The sequence below is a fragment of the Drosophila innubila genome (genome assembly GCF_004354385.1).
Source record: "Drosophila innubila isolate TH190305 chromosome 2R unlocalized genomic scaffold, UK_Dinn_1.0 1_C_2R, whole genome shotgun sequence".
NCBI classification, from domain to species: Eukaryota; Metazoa; Arthropoda; class Insecta; order Diptera; family Drosophilidae; genus Drosophila; species Drosophila innubila.
This window is the reverse complement of record NW_022995374.1, coordinates 21,232,398-21,249,937: the sequence shown is the minus strand read 5'-3', so window position 1 is coordinate 21,249,937 and position 17,540 is coordinate 21,232,398. Positions and strand designations below refer to the sequence as shown.

At 35.9% G+C, this 17,540-nt stretch overlaps 3 protein-coding genes across 3 annotated transcripts; 1 reads left to right on the top strand and 2 right to left on the bottom strand.

Moving 5' to 3' along the window:
• Positions 1 to 6,634: 6,634 nt before the first annotated feature.
• On the bottom strand, positions 6,635 to 9,048 carry LOC117783771 (pickpocket protein 28). The gene is made up of 7 exons (XM_034621315.1): positions 8,909 to 9,048; positions 8,659 to 8,859; positions 8,221 to 8,511; positions 8,054 to 8,160; positions 7,903 to 7,991; positions 7,114 to 7,699; positions 6,635 to 7,051 (listed from the first exon to the last, which is right to left on the bottom strand). The coding sequence occupies exons 1-7, from the start codon at positions 9,046 to 9,048 to the stop codon at positions 6,741 to 6,743; spliced, it is 1,725 nt and encodes a 574-aa protein (XP_034477206.1). The 3' UTR covers positions 6,635 to 6,740.
• A 905-nt stretch (positions 9,049 to 9,953) lies between these two features.
• Positions 9,954 to 10,983, top strand: LOC117784077 (probable palmitoyltransferase ZDHHC24). Its single transcript, XM_034621681.1, has 2 exons — positions 9,954 to 10,185; positions 10,252 to 10,983. The coding sequence occupies exons 1-2, from the start codon at positions 9,954 to 9,956 to the stop codon at positions 10,860 to 10,862; spliced, it is 843 nt and encodes a 280-aa protein (XP_034477572.1). The 3' UTR covers positions 10,863 to 10,983.
• Positions 10,984 to 14,076: 3,093 nt separating this feature from the next.
• On the bottom strand, positions 14,077 to 14,593 carry LOC117785140. The gene is made up of 2 exons (XM_034623044.1): positions 14,419 to 14,593; positions 14,077 to 14,359 (listed from the first exon to the last, which is right to left on the bottom strand). Exons 1-2 carry the CDS (start codon positions 14,587 to 14,589, stop codon positions 14,156 to 14,158), a joined length of 375 nt encoding a protein of 124 aa, XP_034478935.1. The 5' UTR covers positions 14,590 to 14,593; the 3' UTR covers positions 14,077 to 14,155.
• Positions 14,594 to 17,540: the final 2,947 nt, after the last annotated feature.

The following is a 17,540-nucleotide window of genomic DNA, read 5'->3' as shown; positions in this document are numbered from 1 at the left end:
TGACAGATTTTTGCATAGCTTCACGGCTGCAACTGTAGGGCTTTGGACCGTAGACCGTGTAGTGAGGTGAAAGGAGAGAAGACTGTAGCGAAAACCACGCACGAAGAACCAAGCTCAGTTGAGTCGACGAGTCATTCACTCATTGCCATTTTGCGACTGGCGCTCGCATCTCGAGTGGTGTGAGATTCGAGGACAGCAAAGAGCAGCTCTGACGGGGAATGGATACAAAAGAGAAGAAGAGGAACGCGGGGAGGAGTGTAGTGATGAGGACAGGAAACGAGGCCTGGCATTTACACAGTCGGATGATTTAGATAAACAAGACATGAGCTGTTACGCTAAGCAAAACAAAAAGTAACACAATGGAAAGCTCCAGTCGAGTGTAAGTGACGGAAATATACCCTGTAGTTAACCTTGAAATTAAATTTACGAAAATAAAAAGAATATTATATTTTTTACTTTTCCAATACGTTACATATTGTCTATAAAATGTTAACATACCACTTTGTTGGACATTTACAATGCAGGGTATATCAAAAAAAAAAAAATCTGAAAAGCTGCAGCTGGAGTCAAGAAGTACGAGTAGTTATTATGACTCAGGATGAAGCAAAGAGATTAGGACAAATCTGAGATTTTGATTGTGCCAGCGATTGTTGTGTCAGTTGCTTCTTATCCTTTCCTTTTCACCTTTGGCTTCTTTGCTCTTTGCTTTCTGACTTTTTCGTCGTTTGGGCCACAAATAGCACAATTTCTGGCATTTAATTGCAGTTCATTTAGTGTTTCACTTAATTAGCCGTCAAATTGCCGAATTTAAACAGAGCTTATAAACTTATAGAGGCGAATAACTTAATCATTGCTACGTTATTTAGTTGTCCATTAAAAATTCAATTGAATGCACATTTTCATATTTAATTATGTGATAAATTGTTGATTGAAATGCGCACAAATTTCTGCGTTGAAATCAAAACATGACATTAATAATATCTGGTTCTATCTACACAATTTCGATTTCAGTTATGGAAATAAATAAAGCAATTGGGAATACCTGAAAAAATATCTGAATATTTAAATAAATATTGATTTTGATAGCATACAATAAATTGTATCTGCACTGAATCATAGAACGTATATTAAAGTTGATTTAAACTGCCTTATCCAGATAATATTTTCGCTTAAATCTAAAACTTGTTTATACTTGGAAACTTTTTGGGGTAATGCGTTAAATAGTTTTTAATTTTGCGTGATCCAAATAAAATCAAAACAGAAAATTTAAATAGTCTTTTAAAAAATCCAAATGGAAAGTCTTTGCAGCTGAAAACTAGCAAAATAAAAAGTTTAAGTTACCGACGCATTCACTCAAATTGCTAGAATCAATTGTTATCAATTTAAGCAATAGAACAGAAAAGAGATTCATCTGAATATAATTTAAAATAAATTGATAGAGTGGCTCAGCAAATCAGAATTTAAGACCTACTTCTTCTAGCAAGTTCTACTTCTGACCACTCAATTTTTACGTTTATGGGTCAATTAAGTCTGGAAGCATCTTCACGAGCACATTACGCCAAGGGCTTCAATTGCAGGGCTCTTCAATAATTACGTACTTTCCGCATGAAGGCATGCAACCTGTTGTCTAACTGCGGTGGCATGTACTTCACTCTGAAAGCATTATCAGACTGAACTGTTACCAGTCGTGGCACAATTATGTGAGACTCAGTCAATGTGGATGCTGTGCTCCTTTTTGCAGCAGTTGTCGATTCTGCGCACTGGGAACAGTTTGGGAACAGTTTGCGATTGCTTCCCAACAGCATGTGTCAAATGTGGTGTTTGTGGTCAGGACAAGGGATAAGCATGCATTCCACATAATTCAGCTGATAATTAACCAAGTTGGCGATCAATCTTCTCCCGGAGACAGTAACATTCAGTTCGCAATGAATCCGATTTTAAATGCTGAGCCATAAGTCAACTCGTAATAATGAAATATTATTAAGCGCATGGGAAATTACGTTTACCCCTTTCCCTGATGTCTCCGATTCATGCTCCTGCTTCTGCTCCGGCTTCTGCTCCTGCTTTACTTATCCCAGCTGGAATGTGCGTCTGTCCGTCTGTCCGTCTGTCCGTCTGTCTGTCTGTTCGTCCGTGCGCCATTGCGGGATTAGCCTAATGAGGTGTGCAGGGCACCCAGTGACCATCTGATTGATGGTCTTGATTATTCAGCCTGACAGACTTACCAGTTGTCCAACTCCACTTTATCACCCTGCTCCCCACCCCCCCACCTTAGTAACTAACCAAGCAGTGAACTCAACTGCACACACTGCGATGAATTTTATCTATGCGATTGGAACCAAAATACATTTTGGTCGAGACCAAATGGCCCGTCGCCTGAAGCGATGTTTGCATGTGTACAATTACCTTATTTCAAATGCAATTTGCTGCATTAGGCGGTAAGTGTCGAGGGGCACCAGAGAACGGAGGGCGATGGGTCGGTTGCACCGACAAATTTGCATATTTTCAACGAAATTTTAAGCGTCGCTTCGGGCTCCTCTCTGCATCGCATTCTTACAACCCTTTTTGGGATTTGGGATTGGCTCACCTCAAAAATATATTACACGTGGGTGAAAATTTAGCCTCCCTTTTTGGGTTGGTTTTCCCAACCTGTTATTACTGTCGTTTTATAGCCATGATGGAGGGCAAACAGAAACCTTCGCTCGATGCTTCCATTAGCCAAATGTTACGAGTAGATACGAGTATTTGTCAGGGCGAATATTGCGCCCTAAGTGGTTGCCATTAAATTCAATGTTGTGATCAAAGTTACCTACCAAGGAGAACAAGTTTCTTCACTTAACAAATAAGCCAAAATATAGAAATGAACTTCAATTTTTTCATAGCTTCCAACCGAAAATCAGCTCTCAACAATTTATCTATTACGAATGTGTGTGTCGTAAAAGTTTCAAAGTAACCCACAATTATGGTAAATTTATTAGAAGAAAATAATTATTTTTATTGATTTTTAACGGAAAAAATACTTCAAGAATAACTGCATTCAAATCACTTTGAAAATATATGCTACATGCATTTCAATGCAATTTCAAGAATTAACAGAACAGGTAAGTTACAGATTTTTATAACATGGCAAGGTTCGAACTCAGTTATTTTTCAATCAGTAGTTCTAGTTATGTGATTGGTCGGGGAAAATAAAATGATAGTGCAATAAATAAAAACCTGCACTTGGTCTTCTAATCCTTGTTTGCAAGTTGCACTTAAGATTAAGTGGAAACAGCCGAAACTATTTTGACATGCATAAACGAGGCGCACAGTACGAGTAACATTATTGAAGAAAATACATCATAAAATATGAACAAACATTTCCGAAGTCGAGTAGAAGTTTTAATTGCTTTTCCGCATGCAACTTCTGAGCACATGCAACAGCCTCACATAAGTAGAATTTGAACAAGCTGAATTCCGCCACGTGTTTTGGTCCACACACACACATACAGATATGTGTATAAGAGTATGTTGTGCAATAGTCATATTTAAGATGGCATTTTCCCTACTGCACAGCAACTTTGATGAATATGTACTCGAGGTTGTGCATAACGAAGCCATAAAGGAGCTACACCAGCTGGAATGTCATAAAGTTGACAATGCTTAAGGATAACAGGAGTCCCCGGGCCACACATACTGAAAGCTATGCAGCATAACAAACCAGCATAAATTATTTAAACCTTAATCAAACCCGACCTCCATCTAGTTAGGTCTTCTGCTCCTCTGTGTGGGGGCAAAACTTCATTGTTAACTTGACAACTTTACTTGGAAATTGGATGTTAATTACTTCAACTCGTGTGCATTTCACCCATTGTCTCTATCATCTGCAACCCCCTCAAACTTGTCCAAAATTGTCCTGTGTATATGAAATAATAAATGTAATATACGATAATGTAAATAATTCAGTTAATCAACCAGTTGAAATACGTTTTGTAGTTTGCTTCTTGCTTGAGTTCTCAACAAATTTAATGTGATACTTTCTCATTTAAAGCCAAAGCTCTGTCAGTGCTCGTGGAGGAGGTCAGAGGATGGTAAACTGCCATTGGCTTGATAACAACGCCATAAAGAATTGAATCCAGTTCTGTTCCTGACACTTATGGTGCTGCCCTGCAGGATGTATAGAATTCCATGAACACGTCGTAATCATTTACACTAGTTGTCATCGTTGTAAGCCGAGTTGCCATTCAGTTCCTTTACTTTACTTTATTTTACTTTATTTTGCAAAATCCCCAAACCTCAACCCTAACCCTAAACCAAACCCTAACCCCTTTCTAGGTTGCCATCAACATCAGTTCTAGTTCTTCTTAGCTGTCGTTCTTGTTTCGTTGTTGTTGTTGTTGTTGCTGTTATTCTTCTCATTCTCATTCTAGTCTTGGCCACATTGTTGACTTGCCATAAAAACACCGAGCAAAAAACAGATGCAATGCACGTGGAAGCATCAAGCGTTGCAATTTCGCAAATTGTCTTGAAATGCAAGAATGCATTTCATTCGGTTTGTCTAACCTCCTTTTATCTCCTCCCACTTTACCTTCAGCTGCCTACCCCTATCTTCATTCTCACCCCCTTTAGCCCCCTTCAGCTTTGCCACCGAGTTGCTAGCACGCACAGTAGCTGCACCGCAGGCGGCTTCTGCCCAAAATTATGAAAGTGGGCTGAGGCAGCTTTTAAAATTTACAGAGACACAAATCATGCAACAACGAGGGTTGCTTTACAAATTTCTATATAATTCTATGATAAATAATACACACAATTGTCAATTAAATATTTTATTACAAAATATAATTATAAGTGAAGTTAAAATCAGTTTGTTTATTTCATAATTTTAGCATTTTGCATATTAAATATTTTAAATAATTATAAAATATTCATAAAACCTAGTTAAATTTAAACTTTCCAGAATTAAGTATGAATTTTATTTTGACATAGACATAGACTAAAAAGAAGAAAATAATATAAAGTTTATATACTTTTACTATCGAAAATGTGTCGATTCCACTAAGCCAAACAATTACACTGACCAAACCCCCTTTTTTTTAATAGTAATGGGGCCCCATTTTAATAAATCATATATTAAGCGTCGCCTAATTAATGCAACTATGCAAATAACAGTTCAAGCCATTTGAAAGTATTTTTTTTTTGTAATTTGTAACTTACAGTCGAGCACGCTCGACAGTGGGATACCCTGTGCCCAGGTATTCTGTACTGAGGTTGATTTTCGACCAATTGTTCATATGGCAGCTATATGATATATAGAAACGAATTAAACAAAATTTGGTCAGAATGTGCAAACACCAACCGAAATGCATATTCTATCAGTTTGGTTAAGATATATTAAGAAACATACTAAAACTTAATTCCAATGATATAGTGGTCCGATCTAAAAATAAAATTGATTTGCCTAAGGTATCCAGGAACCGACTTACCAAGTTTGAAGTGTCTAGCTCTTATGGTTTCTGAGATACCAGCCCAGATGCCTATACTATCAGTTTGGTTAAGATATATCAACAAACAAAAAATTTTTCATACTAAAACTTAATTTTCGACGTATCGTTTTTGACCATTTTCAATGGGCTCAAGGTGTAAAAACTTATAATTTTCTTAATTCAAAAATTGATGGCTCTTAAACTAGTGGTTTTAGTCTTAGACTGTGTATAAATGAGTTACAGATATATTCAGGAGTTTTCAGAAAAAGTAAAGCTAAGAAATAATAGGCAAATTTTTTTTTTTAGAAAAAAATGTTTTTTATCATATAGGGCTCCAAATATATATAAAAAAAAAGGGGTCTCGTTCGTGTAATAGCCAACAAGTTCAAATTTGTTCGCTTATGGAATACTCATTAAGCAACCGTCGGAATGGGCATGTTATGCATGAGAAAAATTAGTCACTTTGTGTGGGTCAGCAATTAACCTCAAAGAGTATGTATAATATATGCCATGTCTAGCAAAATTGTGAAAATGTTCGGAGTACTCGTATTCTCGAATTGAGGCGCTTCTGCTGTGGCACAGTTTTATAACTGGAGCCACATTCGAAAGACATAAAAGTGCTTATGTAGTGGAGTGTATATCAAGCTCAATAGAAACTTTAAGAGTACACCAGAGGCACACAGTTGCCATAGATACCACTCAAGTATAACAATCTTAGTTACAGAAAACCAATTTGGCTAAATGAGCTTATTGGCATAAAATATAATAAATAACCACAGTACATAGAGCAAGTTCCAAGTACATACGACACATGGAGTTGGGAAACAAGGAGGAAAAAGAAACTCTTAATTGAAATCAGTATTTTTGGTCTATAACAAGTAGTTAGCATTTGTAACAGCTGCTGACTCCCACAACTTACTTAGTTTTCTGGTAGTAAACAAATTAAAGAAGATCAATTACTTCACGAATATATTATTCAATATAGTCCTGAAAAGAAGAAATATAATATAATAATTTGTTAAATATTTAACGCTTTTGGGACAATGTTTGTTTCATTTTGGTTATACTTCGTTGCCCACAGGAATGCACATTCATTATAATTAGAGATTTTTCCATTAGAAGAAATTGTATATTCCTTACTTGGCACAGGATGACATTTAAATGCTCTCCGCAGTTGACCCATTTCGTTGACCCAAAAACGTAATATTCAGATTACAATAATGCAGCAGGTTCTAGGACCGTAGTTCACAAATACACATGTTTAATTTAACATTCAATTTACTTGAAAGCTTTGATAATTTTCCCCTTTCTGGGATTGAAAACCTCTTTTTCTGAATAACCGTTAATATCGATGGTAGTTGATTTGATTCCCTTGGGATAAAGTTCTCTAATATGCCAGATGCTATTGTTATGTTTCGAAAACTCCTGGCCTGCATCCACTTTAATGGAATTCTGATTGGTTTCAATCAGTTTGCCTCGTTTCCATGCTATAAATTCGGATATTGGTTTCAAGACCAAGAAATAAAACATTTCCGCTAGGGAGATTACGCTAAATCCCATAAAGAGGCCCATAACACCACCAATGTTTGCTGCAAACACAAAAATTAAAAATAACAAACTATTATTAAGAATTAGAGGGTCAATTACTCACACAAGAACTCGGTCAGGCCGATATAGACATTCTTCATGCTCCCATAATAGGCTGATTCTCTGTAGTACAAGTTCACGACAGCAATGTTGTCTAGCAGATAGGATTTATTTATATTTGCCACGAGGGCATTTGCAATCCGGAAATCTCGTTTGGCCAAAGGGAAATATAACGCATCCGCCAAGTAGGACAAATCAAAGCAGCTCGGCAGACATTGTTTACTGCATTTCAACGATTTATTTGCATTCGCTCGGCGACTTGCTCGACGAATACAGATCGTGTCACCCACAGTGCAAATACTGGCATTTTGATAAACATGGGGATATTTGTGGGGAATGCAGGCACAAGATTCGTACAGGAACTTGGCATAGCATTCGTTCTCACAGTTTCGGTGAGAGTAATGCTTGTGATAGAGCAGCTTCTTCTCGTCCATAAAAACGCACTGTCGATTGTTGATGGATATTGAACGAATGCTGGGCATGGCCTCTGACCTACTGGCTTCCAGGCGAAAGTTCATTTCGTAGCCAATGCCAACGACGAGTCCTTCATCTTTCATATCAGGCGTTGATATAGGATTATGAAATAAGAGCTTAAAAAGTGGACGAATATTTTAATTATTTTTAACTTTTTAATTGAACTGGTAAATTTAATAAAAGCTTATTTCTCTATGAACTTAAAAGCACAATCGAACCCAGATTTTACTCATTACTATTACTTGAATATGTATTAACAATACTCAAATGACATAACAGTTACATTTACAAATTAACATCTTTTAATTTATAGACAGACCTTAAATCCGGGTCCATTCGTTGAGGAACAGTAGTATTCATTCAACTGCGCATCAAGAACAACACTAAAACCCATTGTTATACCGGAGCCTATATACGATATTTAGCGTATCATCATCAAGTTTATTTATAATATACATCAGTTATCTTACCGACAGCAGGACGTGGATAATACCTGCTTGGTAACTGATTGGAATAACCAGCTTCAGGATCCCATGACACAGACTCAACGCCAAGTTTTGAGGTTAAGTTTCGGCCACTAAATAATTTATTTATATAGAGTGTATTTCATTTAATTTTCTTTCCTCAAGATACATACTGGCGTTTATATAATCGTTCAGGTGGGTGAAAATTAAACACACAGCACAGTCCTTCATCCGTAACTATATGTCGAAATAAATTGTCGCATTCATATTCAATGCCACTGAATCTACAGAATCGCAACATCTGATCACAAGTCTGGGAATGATTCATAACAAAGTCGGAGATTTTTAAGCTATTGTTGGCCAATGATGAAAAGAAGGAAATGGTTTCAGCATCGTCAGATTCTTCATCGTTTACTGACTCGTCACTGCAGAGAACTTTCAACAGATCACTCTCCTGCGATCCCCTGAACCCAAAAGAAGATGTAAACAGAATGAAAAATATGTGTTTTAGGGTGCATCAATTTGTATGGGGTCAAAAAACTTAAAAAATAAATGGTAAAATCGATAAAATCGATGCACCCTAATGTATATTGAAATAAAAAAATACTCACTCCTTATAATGAGCCACTTTGCTCCGCTGAACATTGTTCATATTGCATATGGTAATGGCAGGAAAGGGCACCTTTAGAATAGAAGTAGCATGCGGACTGATTCCTATGATAACTGGGGTGCTATTCCACTTCTCATATATGTTCGATATCAATTGGAAAGTCAGTATAAATGCAGCCACAAAGGCAATTAAAAAGAAAGATCTGCAACTCATAAAAACTTTAATAATTATGCAGGGATTCCAGATCTTACCTTTCCCAAATGCTTAGGGTCGCATCGCCAACAAATTTGAGTCCATGTAGTCCAGTTTCCTTTAGAAATGTGCCTAGACTTTTCTGAAAACTCTTGAGTACTATCAAATGAGTCTTTTGCTTCTTTTGCTTAGCTTCCATTGCGAGAACTGAAGACATCGTCTGAGAATTATTCCAACTTATATATTAAGCAAAAAGCAATCACGATTTACACTAACTAATTGCCTGCACTTAATTTAACTGGGTTACGGGGAAGACAATTAAAGCCATCGATTGATTGAAATCGTTTCAACAATTTACTTGATTAATTTGTGGTTTCAGTTGCACTCACTACCTACAATTATACAGATTGTGAAGCCACATACTTAATCTTGCTTAATACAAGTTGATTTAGAGAGTGAACTGTTAAGCAGTTAATTATTTAAATTAGTTTCTGTAAATATATACTAGGTTGGTAGTTCAAAGTAAAAGTCATTTTGGGTCTTCACAAATTGTAATTAATATTTTTGACCTATAAATATCAAGGCAAGTATATATATATAAGAACATAAAATAAGTGTGTACAAATGTAGGTGAGTTTCTTGATAAGATAAAGTTATGTTTTGTTTAGTTTACTGAGTGCTTATCATTATCCGGACGTAAAGTTCTCTAATAAACGGTACAAGTCATTTTAATGCACCGTTTCTCTACTAACTTTGTTAATTCGTTTTATTCATTTTATAATTTAATATTGACTTAATTGACTTTATTTTAATATTTATTATTTAATAGATAAAAATGAAATGCTGAACAAGAATATGAATTTCAAATTAGTCTCTAACTTAACCCTTGACCTTTTAAAAATAGCAGGGTATGATCTCCATTTTAATTTATCACATTAATATAAAATTTGTTTAATATAGGCACTCTCCGTTTTTTGATAACAAAAAAAAACAATGCTCGAAAGCTTAAAAGCTTTTTTGGTACTCGTGATGTCCAACCGGTTGTGAGAGAGGCCCGGTATCAGCTGCTAGTTGGGCCCCGTAATCAGTTCAGTTCCATTCGCAATGAAGGTGAGACGGAATCCGCTGCCTCGCCGGTTGGTGGATGCATTATGTTACCTTGTCATCGGGGTGTTTTTACCCATTGTCTTCATATTCGAGATCATTGTTGTGCTGCCGGCAATACATGAACCGGGAACTTTTCTACACACCTTTACTTTTTTGATGGCGATGTTTCTGTTATTCAACATAAAGGCAAACATGATAGCGTGCATGGTGATTGACACAAGCGTTGATCGTGAGTAATTCTCAGCCTACATTCAAATCAATCAATCACTGTACTCTTTACCCCTTCCCCTTTCAGATGACCGCACTGCAGTACCGCCAGATGGCGCATTGGAGCGCCTCGAGTGGCGACATTGCCCAACCTGCGATCGATTAGCACCTCCGAGATCATGGCATTGCAAAGTGTGTGGAGTTTGTATTTTAAAACGTGATCACCACTGTCTCTTCACGGGCTGTTGCATTGGTCAACATAATCATCGGTATTTCATGTGTTTCACATTCTACCTCTTTATCGGATCGGTCTACGCCCTCGTCTATAATTCCTACTATATGTGGGTCCTCAACGCAGCCATCTATAGTACATGGTTAACGGCTTTCAAGCTGATTTGTCCCTTGTTCATGTTGATCATAGGCAACTTCTGGCCAAATGTCCAGCTATTGTTCTATAGTCTCAACATTCTAGCCCTGCTATATTCGATCATAATATTGATCTATCATGTGCCCATTGTTATGCGTGGTGAGGTCTGTGCGGAGAGCGGGAAACAGCACAAGTATAATAATGGACTATTCCTGAATCTGAGAAGTGTCTTTGGCAATCGAATGCATTTGGTTTGGCTCTCTCCTTTAGTCAAAAGCGAACTTCCCGATGATGGTTACAGCTGGAGCACACAAGTTAAAAAGTCAAGTTAATGTTAATTTTATAAAAGAGTGATCTTATTTATTTATTCAAAATGTAAAACTTCTAGTATTTTATGCTAATCATAAATAGCCAAGCATGACTGCAATCCCATATTATATACAAATTAAGCAAAGTACAAAAAAATAAGACTTATTTTATTGTTAAGTTTTTACTGGCCGTTTTCAGTTGACATTTTTCATAAATTCTTTGTAAGTCTAGAAATTTTAATAACAAAAATGAAGCTACGACGCAATCCCTTTCCCGGACGGCTAAAAGAATTATTATGCTACCTTTCAATCGGTTTACTCCTGCCCATCGTCTTTATATACGATATTATTGTTGTTTTGCCAACCATCCAGAAGCCAGGAAGTTTTTCATACATTTTAACTCTCGTAACAGCCGCATATCGTCTGTTTAATATAGAGGGAATTGATATATAATATATACTATATTACCAACTTTAGCAGAGTGTTCTGAGGTGCAGTCTAAAGGTTCGGAAGATAGACTTAATTGGAGTCAGTGCACGATCTGCCATCGATTAGCACCTCTCAGATCTTGGCATTGTAAATGGTGTGGGATCTGTATACTTAAACGTGATCAACATTGTACATTCTCTAACTCGAACCGAATTGAGTGGCAATTGCGTTTACTGAGCAAATTACAAGCAATTCGGCTTCCGTAACTCGAACTTCCATAAGTTGAATTTCTCTATAACTCGAACAAAAGTAGAGCAAAATGGTCGAATTTTCCGAGAAAATCGTTAACTTTAAAAGTGATGATCACTACAGGGTCTTAAGCAAACTAGTAGCCCTTTTTTAGAAAATAACATAAAAAATAATTATCAGACCCTAAGAGAAAATTTAAAAGTTCATGTATAGCAAAGTAAAAATTAAAGCAATTTGAAGTGTATAAATTTTAGTAATGTATAGCAAAGTAAGAATAAAAGCAATTTGAAGTGTATAAATTTTAGTAACTAACTTTTAATTTTTTAAATATTGTTTATTGTATTTAATTTAACAGTTTCTGATTTTTGATTTCTTAAGTACGCTTGTAAGCCCTTTTTATATACACTTTGAGAATCAAAGGAGTTAAGATTATCCATGCCATATATACATAAATACAAATAATTTTACCCAAGACAAGTTCATATATCTTTTTAAATTTTACCAAACTTAAAATCATGAGGTTTCGACAAAATCCACTTCCTCGACATCTTCCGGAAATATTTTTATTCCTAACCGTAGCGGTAATTGTGCCGCTTGGTTCAATCTACGAAGTTTTTATTGTGGTTCCGGCAGTTCATCAACCTGGAGGATTTCTATATACTTTCACAGTGATATTGGCCATTTTTATGTTGCTTAACATTGAAGGCAACTTGTTGGCCAGCATGTTAGTTGACACTAGTGTAGATTGTGAGTATCCAAGTGAGCATTCAATGCACTCATTTATATTTACAAGATAATGTATTTAGTTAAAAGTGTCGTGGCACCACCGAATGGATCGAAAGAGCTTCTCGAGTGGAGACATTGCAAGCACTGCGATCGATTAGCACCACCTAAATCCAGACATTGCAGGGTGTGTGGTATCTGCATACTTAAACGCAATCACCATTGTGGATTTACAGGGTATTGCGTTGGTCACCAGAATCACAGATATTTTATGTGCTTTGTATTGTACACTGCTGTTGGCAGTGTCTATGCACTGATCTATAATTCTTACTATATGTGGATACTTAATGGATCTCTATTCGGCAAGGTTTATTTATCCATGATGTCAACTCGTTTATTTCTGGCGTGGCCCAATTTGACATTCTGGACAGGTCTGCAAATTATAGTCTACGGTCTTAATATCATTTTAGTGACTATTTCGACTGCAATATGCATCATGCATACGCCCTGTGTGTGGCGGGTTGAAATGTATTTCGAGAAGAAAAATCGGAGGAACACAATAATGGAGTCTACAATAACCTGAGAAGTGTTTTTGGACAACGAATGCATGTAGCTTGGCTATTTCCGTTAGTTGACAGCCCATTACCTGAAGACGGTAAATGAAATGACTCAGAGATAAATGATACAGCTCGTTTAATTAACTAAGTTATAATAAAGTTGAACAATGCATTTAGGCAATAATACTAATCAAACAACTTTTCTCATTGATTGGAATCTTTTGGACAGACTGTCAAATTAGCACTCAAAACTAATGGAATATTTTATCTAAATTCATGTTTTCACTACTCAAATAAATAAATTGTCACAAGCTTAGAAAATAATTTCAATAAGTTTTTGTTAGTTCTGAAACATTTAAAATGAGAATGCAATTTCGACGCAATCCGTTACCTCGACGGCTGGAAGAATTCTTGTGTTTCTTCTCAATAGCCTCGATCCTGCCTATCATTTTAATATACGACATTCTTGTGGTGCTACCGGTTATCCATGAACCAGGTAGTGCTCCACATACCTTCATAATTTTAATAGCCACCTTTATAACGCTAAACATAGAAGGAAACCTGATCATTGACACCAGCGTAGATCGTGAGTTTGTAGCTCAACTTGTAAAAGTGTTCAATCATTTTATATACTCTTACATTTAGAAAATCGAGTCAATTCTGCGACTACTTAATGGAGTCGAAGACTGTGTCGGGTGGAGGTATTGCCCCCAATGCGATCGATTAGCACCACCCAGATCCTGGCATTGTATACGATGTGCTGTTTGCATACTTCGACGCGATCAGGATGTTGCATTGGCCATCAAAACCATAGATATTTTATGTGCTTCTTGTTATACCTAATGATTGGATCAGTCTTTTCCGTATGCTACTGATCAATGGACTTAAATTTTTAATTGTACCATTTCAAAAAAATTCAATGGATTTTATATTTACCATTTTCTGTATACTCCATGTGGTTCTAATGGTTCTTTCGATACTGGCATTTAAATATTATGTGCCCATGGTTTTGCGAGGTGAAGTCTCTCCTGAGAAACGCAAATACCTCCATGATTACAATAATGGAGTCATGAAAAACCTAAAAACTGTGTTTGGTCAACGATTTTATGTGGCTTGGATATTTCCTGTGATCGAAAGCCAACTCCCCGAAGACGGTTATATATAGACAAAACAGTCGGATTCAAAATTACCGCCAATATAATAGAACTCCATCTTGTTCTTAGCAATTTCAAGTATTTTTCCATCTAAGTATAGTACTGACAATACAATTATATAATGTATTGCGTTTTTATTTCATAAGTTTTTTTTTTATTTATCTAATTAATTCGTTGTAATTTAGTCGGAGATATTAAAAGCATTTTATGTTTGAGAATGGGCAACTCCATATATTACAACTGTTACCTTTGCACTTCTTAATTCGAACTCATCATTATGGAAGCAGTTCAAACGTAATGTCGTAAAATTAAAACCAACGCCACCTTGGATTATATCAGTCTGAACATCCGATTCCAAAGTACTCTCATCAAAGACCAATATCAGATTAATTATAAAATTCAGCTGGTTCTTTGGAGTACGAGTCTTTATATATAAATATTTTTCAATAACACATAAAAATTATTTACCCAATTTGATTTCTCGTCGACATAACTTATATAATAAGCTGGACTGTTCCAATTTAACTCAACTTCATAGATGGGTACTGCAGCCGGATGCTGATAGCCAAATTGAATTGAGTATCCAGCTATTTCAGACAAATATTCCATTAAGTAAATGGTGAAAATTGACAACAGCATCAATGGACACATGATTTAATTCTAGCCAGCACATAAATGACAACTAACTGTAGAGAAAACATTCTCTATTGTTTAAAATAAATTCTTATCAATTTTGATTCCTTTAAATGAATTCATGGTATATATTGTTTGTACAACTTCAAAGTACTCATACATTGCTTGTCAATTGATAAGCGAATTCTGTCATAATTTTGACTGCATTCCCATATTATATACAAATTAAGCAAAGTACAAAAAGATAAGACTTATTTTATTGTTTAGTCTTTACTGGCCGTTTTCAGTTTTAACGAAATACTTTTTAATACCCAAATTATTACATTTTTCATTAATTCTTTGTTAGTCTAGAAATTGTAATAAGAAGAATGAAGCTACGAAGCAATCCCTTTCCCGGACGGCTGAAAGAAATTTGCTACCTTTGGTTTACTCCTGCCCATCGTCTTTATATACGATATTATTGTTGTTTTGCCGACCATCCAGAAGCCAGGAAGTTTTTCATACATTTTAACTCTCGTAACAAGCGCTTATCGGCTGTTTAATATAGAGGGAATTGATATATAATATATACTATATTACCAACTTTAGCAGAGTGTCTTAAGGTGCAGTCTAAAGGTTCAGAAGATAGACTTAATTGGAGTCAGTGCACGATCTGCCATCGATTAGCACCTCTCAGATCTTGGCATTGTAAATGGTGTGGGATCTGTATACTTAAACGTGATCAACATTGTACCTTCTCTTACTCGAACCAAATTGAGTGGCGATTGCGTTTACTGAGCAAATTACAAACAATTCTGCTTCCGTAACTCGAGCTTCAACAAGTTGAATTTCTCTATAACTCGAACAAAAGTAGACCAAAAGAGTCGAATTTCCGAGGAACTCGTTAACTTTAAAAGTGATGATCACTACAGGGTCTTAAGCAAACTAGTAGCCCTTTTTTAGAAAATAACATAAAAAATAATTTTCAGACCCTAAGAAAAAATTTAAAAGTTAATGTAAGTAAGAATAAAAGCAATTTGAAGTGTATAAATTTTAGTAACCAACCTCTGATTTTTTAAGTACTGTTTATTGTATTTAATTTAACAGTTTCTGATTTTTATTTCTTAAGTAAGCTTGTAAGCCCTTTTTATATACACTTTGACAATCAAAGGAGTTAAGATTATTCATGCCATATATACATAAATACAAATAATTTTACCCAAGACAAGTTCATATATCTTTTTAAATTTTGCCAAACTTAAAATCATGAGGTTTCGACCAAATCCACTTCCTCGACATCTTCCGGAAATATTTTTATTCCTAACCGTAGCGGTAATTGTGCCACTAGGTTCGATCTACGAAGTTTTTATTGTGATTCCGGTAATTCATCAACCTGGAGGATTTCTATATACTTTCACAGTGATATTGGCCATTTTTATGTTGCTTAACATTGAAGGCAACTTGTTGGCCAGCATGTTAGTTGACACTAGTGTAGATTGTGAGTATCCAAGTGAGCATTCAATGCACTCATTTATATTTACAAGATAATGTATTTAGTTAAAAGTGTCGTGGCACCACCGAATGGATCGAAAGAGCTTCTCGAGTGGAGACATTGCAAGCACTGCGATCGATTAGCACCACCTAAATCCAGACATTGCAGGGTGTGTGGTATCTGCATACTTAAACGCAATCACCATTGTGGATTTACAGGGTATTGCGTTGGTCACCAGAATCACAGATATTTTATGTGCTTTGTATTGTACACTGCTGTTGGCAGTGTCTATGCACTGATCTATAATTCTTACTATATGTGGATACTTAATGGATCTCTATTCGGCAAGGTTTATTTATCCATGATGTCAACTCGTTTATTTCTGGCGTGGCCCAATTTGACATTCTGGACAGGTCTGCAAATTATAGTCTACGGTCTTAATATCATTTTAGTGACTATTTCGACTGCAATATGCATCATGCATACGCCCTGTGTGTGGCGGGGTGAAATGTATTTCGAGAAGAAAAATCGGAGGGAACACAATAATGGAGTCTACAATAACCTGAGAAGTGTTTTTGGCCAACGAATGCATGTAGCTTGGCTATTTCCGTTAGTTGACAGCCCATTACCTGAAGACGGTAAATGAAATGACTCAGAGATAAATGATACAGCTCGTTTAATTAACTAAGTTATAATAAAGTTGAACAATGCATTTAGGCAATAATACTAATCAAACAACTTTTCTCATTGATTGGAATCTTTTGGACAGACTGTCAAATTAGCACTCAAAACTAATGGAATATTTTATCTAAATTCATGTTTTCACTACTCAAATAAATAAATTGTCACAAGCTTAGAAAATAATTTCAATAAGTTTTTGTTAGTTCTGAAACATTTAAAATGAGAATGCAATTTCGACGCAATCCGTTACCTCGACGGCTGGAAGAATTCTTGTGTTTCTTCTCAATAGCCTCGATCCTGCCTATCATTTTAATATACGACATTCTTGTGGTGCTACCGGTTATCCATGAACCAGGTAGTGCTCCACATACCTTCATAATTTTAATAGCCACCTTTATAACGCTAAACATAGAAGGAAACCTGATCATTGACACCAGCGTAGATCGTGAGTTTGTAGCTCAACTTGTAAAAAGTGTTCAATCATTTTATATACTCTTACATTTAGAAAATCGAGTCAATTCTGCGACTACTTAATGGAGTCGAAGACTGTGTCGGGTGGAGGTATTGCCCCCCAATGCGATCGATTAGCACCACCCAGATCCTGGCATTGTATACGATGTGCTGTTTGCATACTTCGACGCGATCAGGATGTTGCATTGGCCATCAAAACCATAGATATTTTATGTGCTTCTTGTTATACCTAATGATTGGATCAGTCTTTTCCGTATGCTACTGATCAATGGACTTAAATTTTTAATTGTACCATTTCAAAAAAATTCAATGGATTTTATATTTACCATTTTCT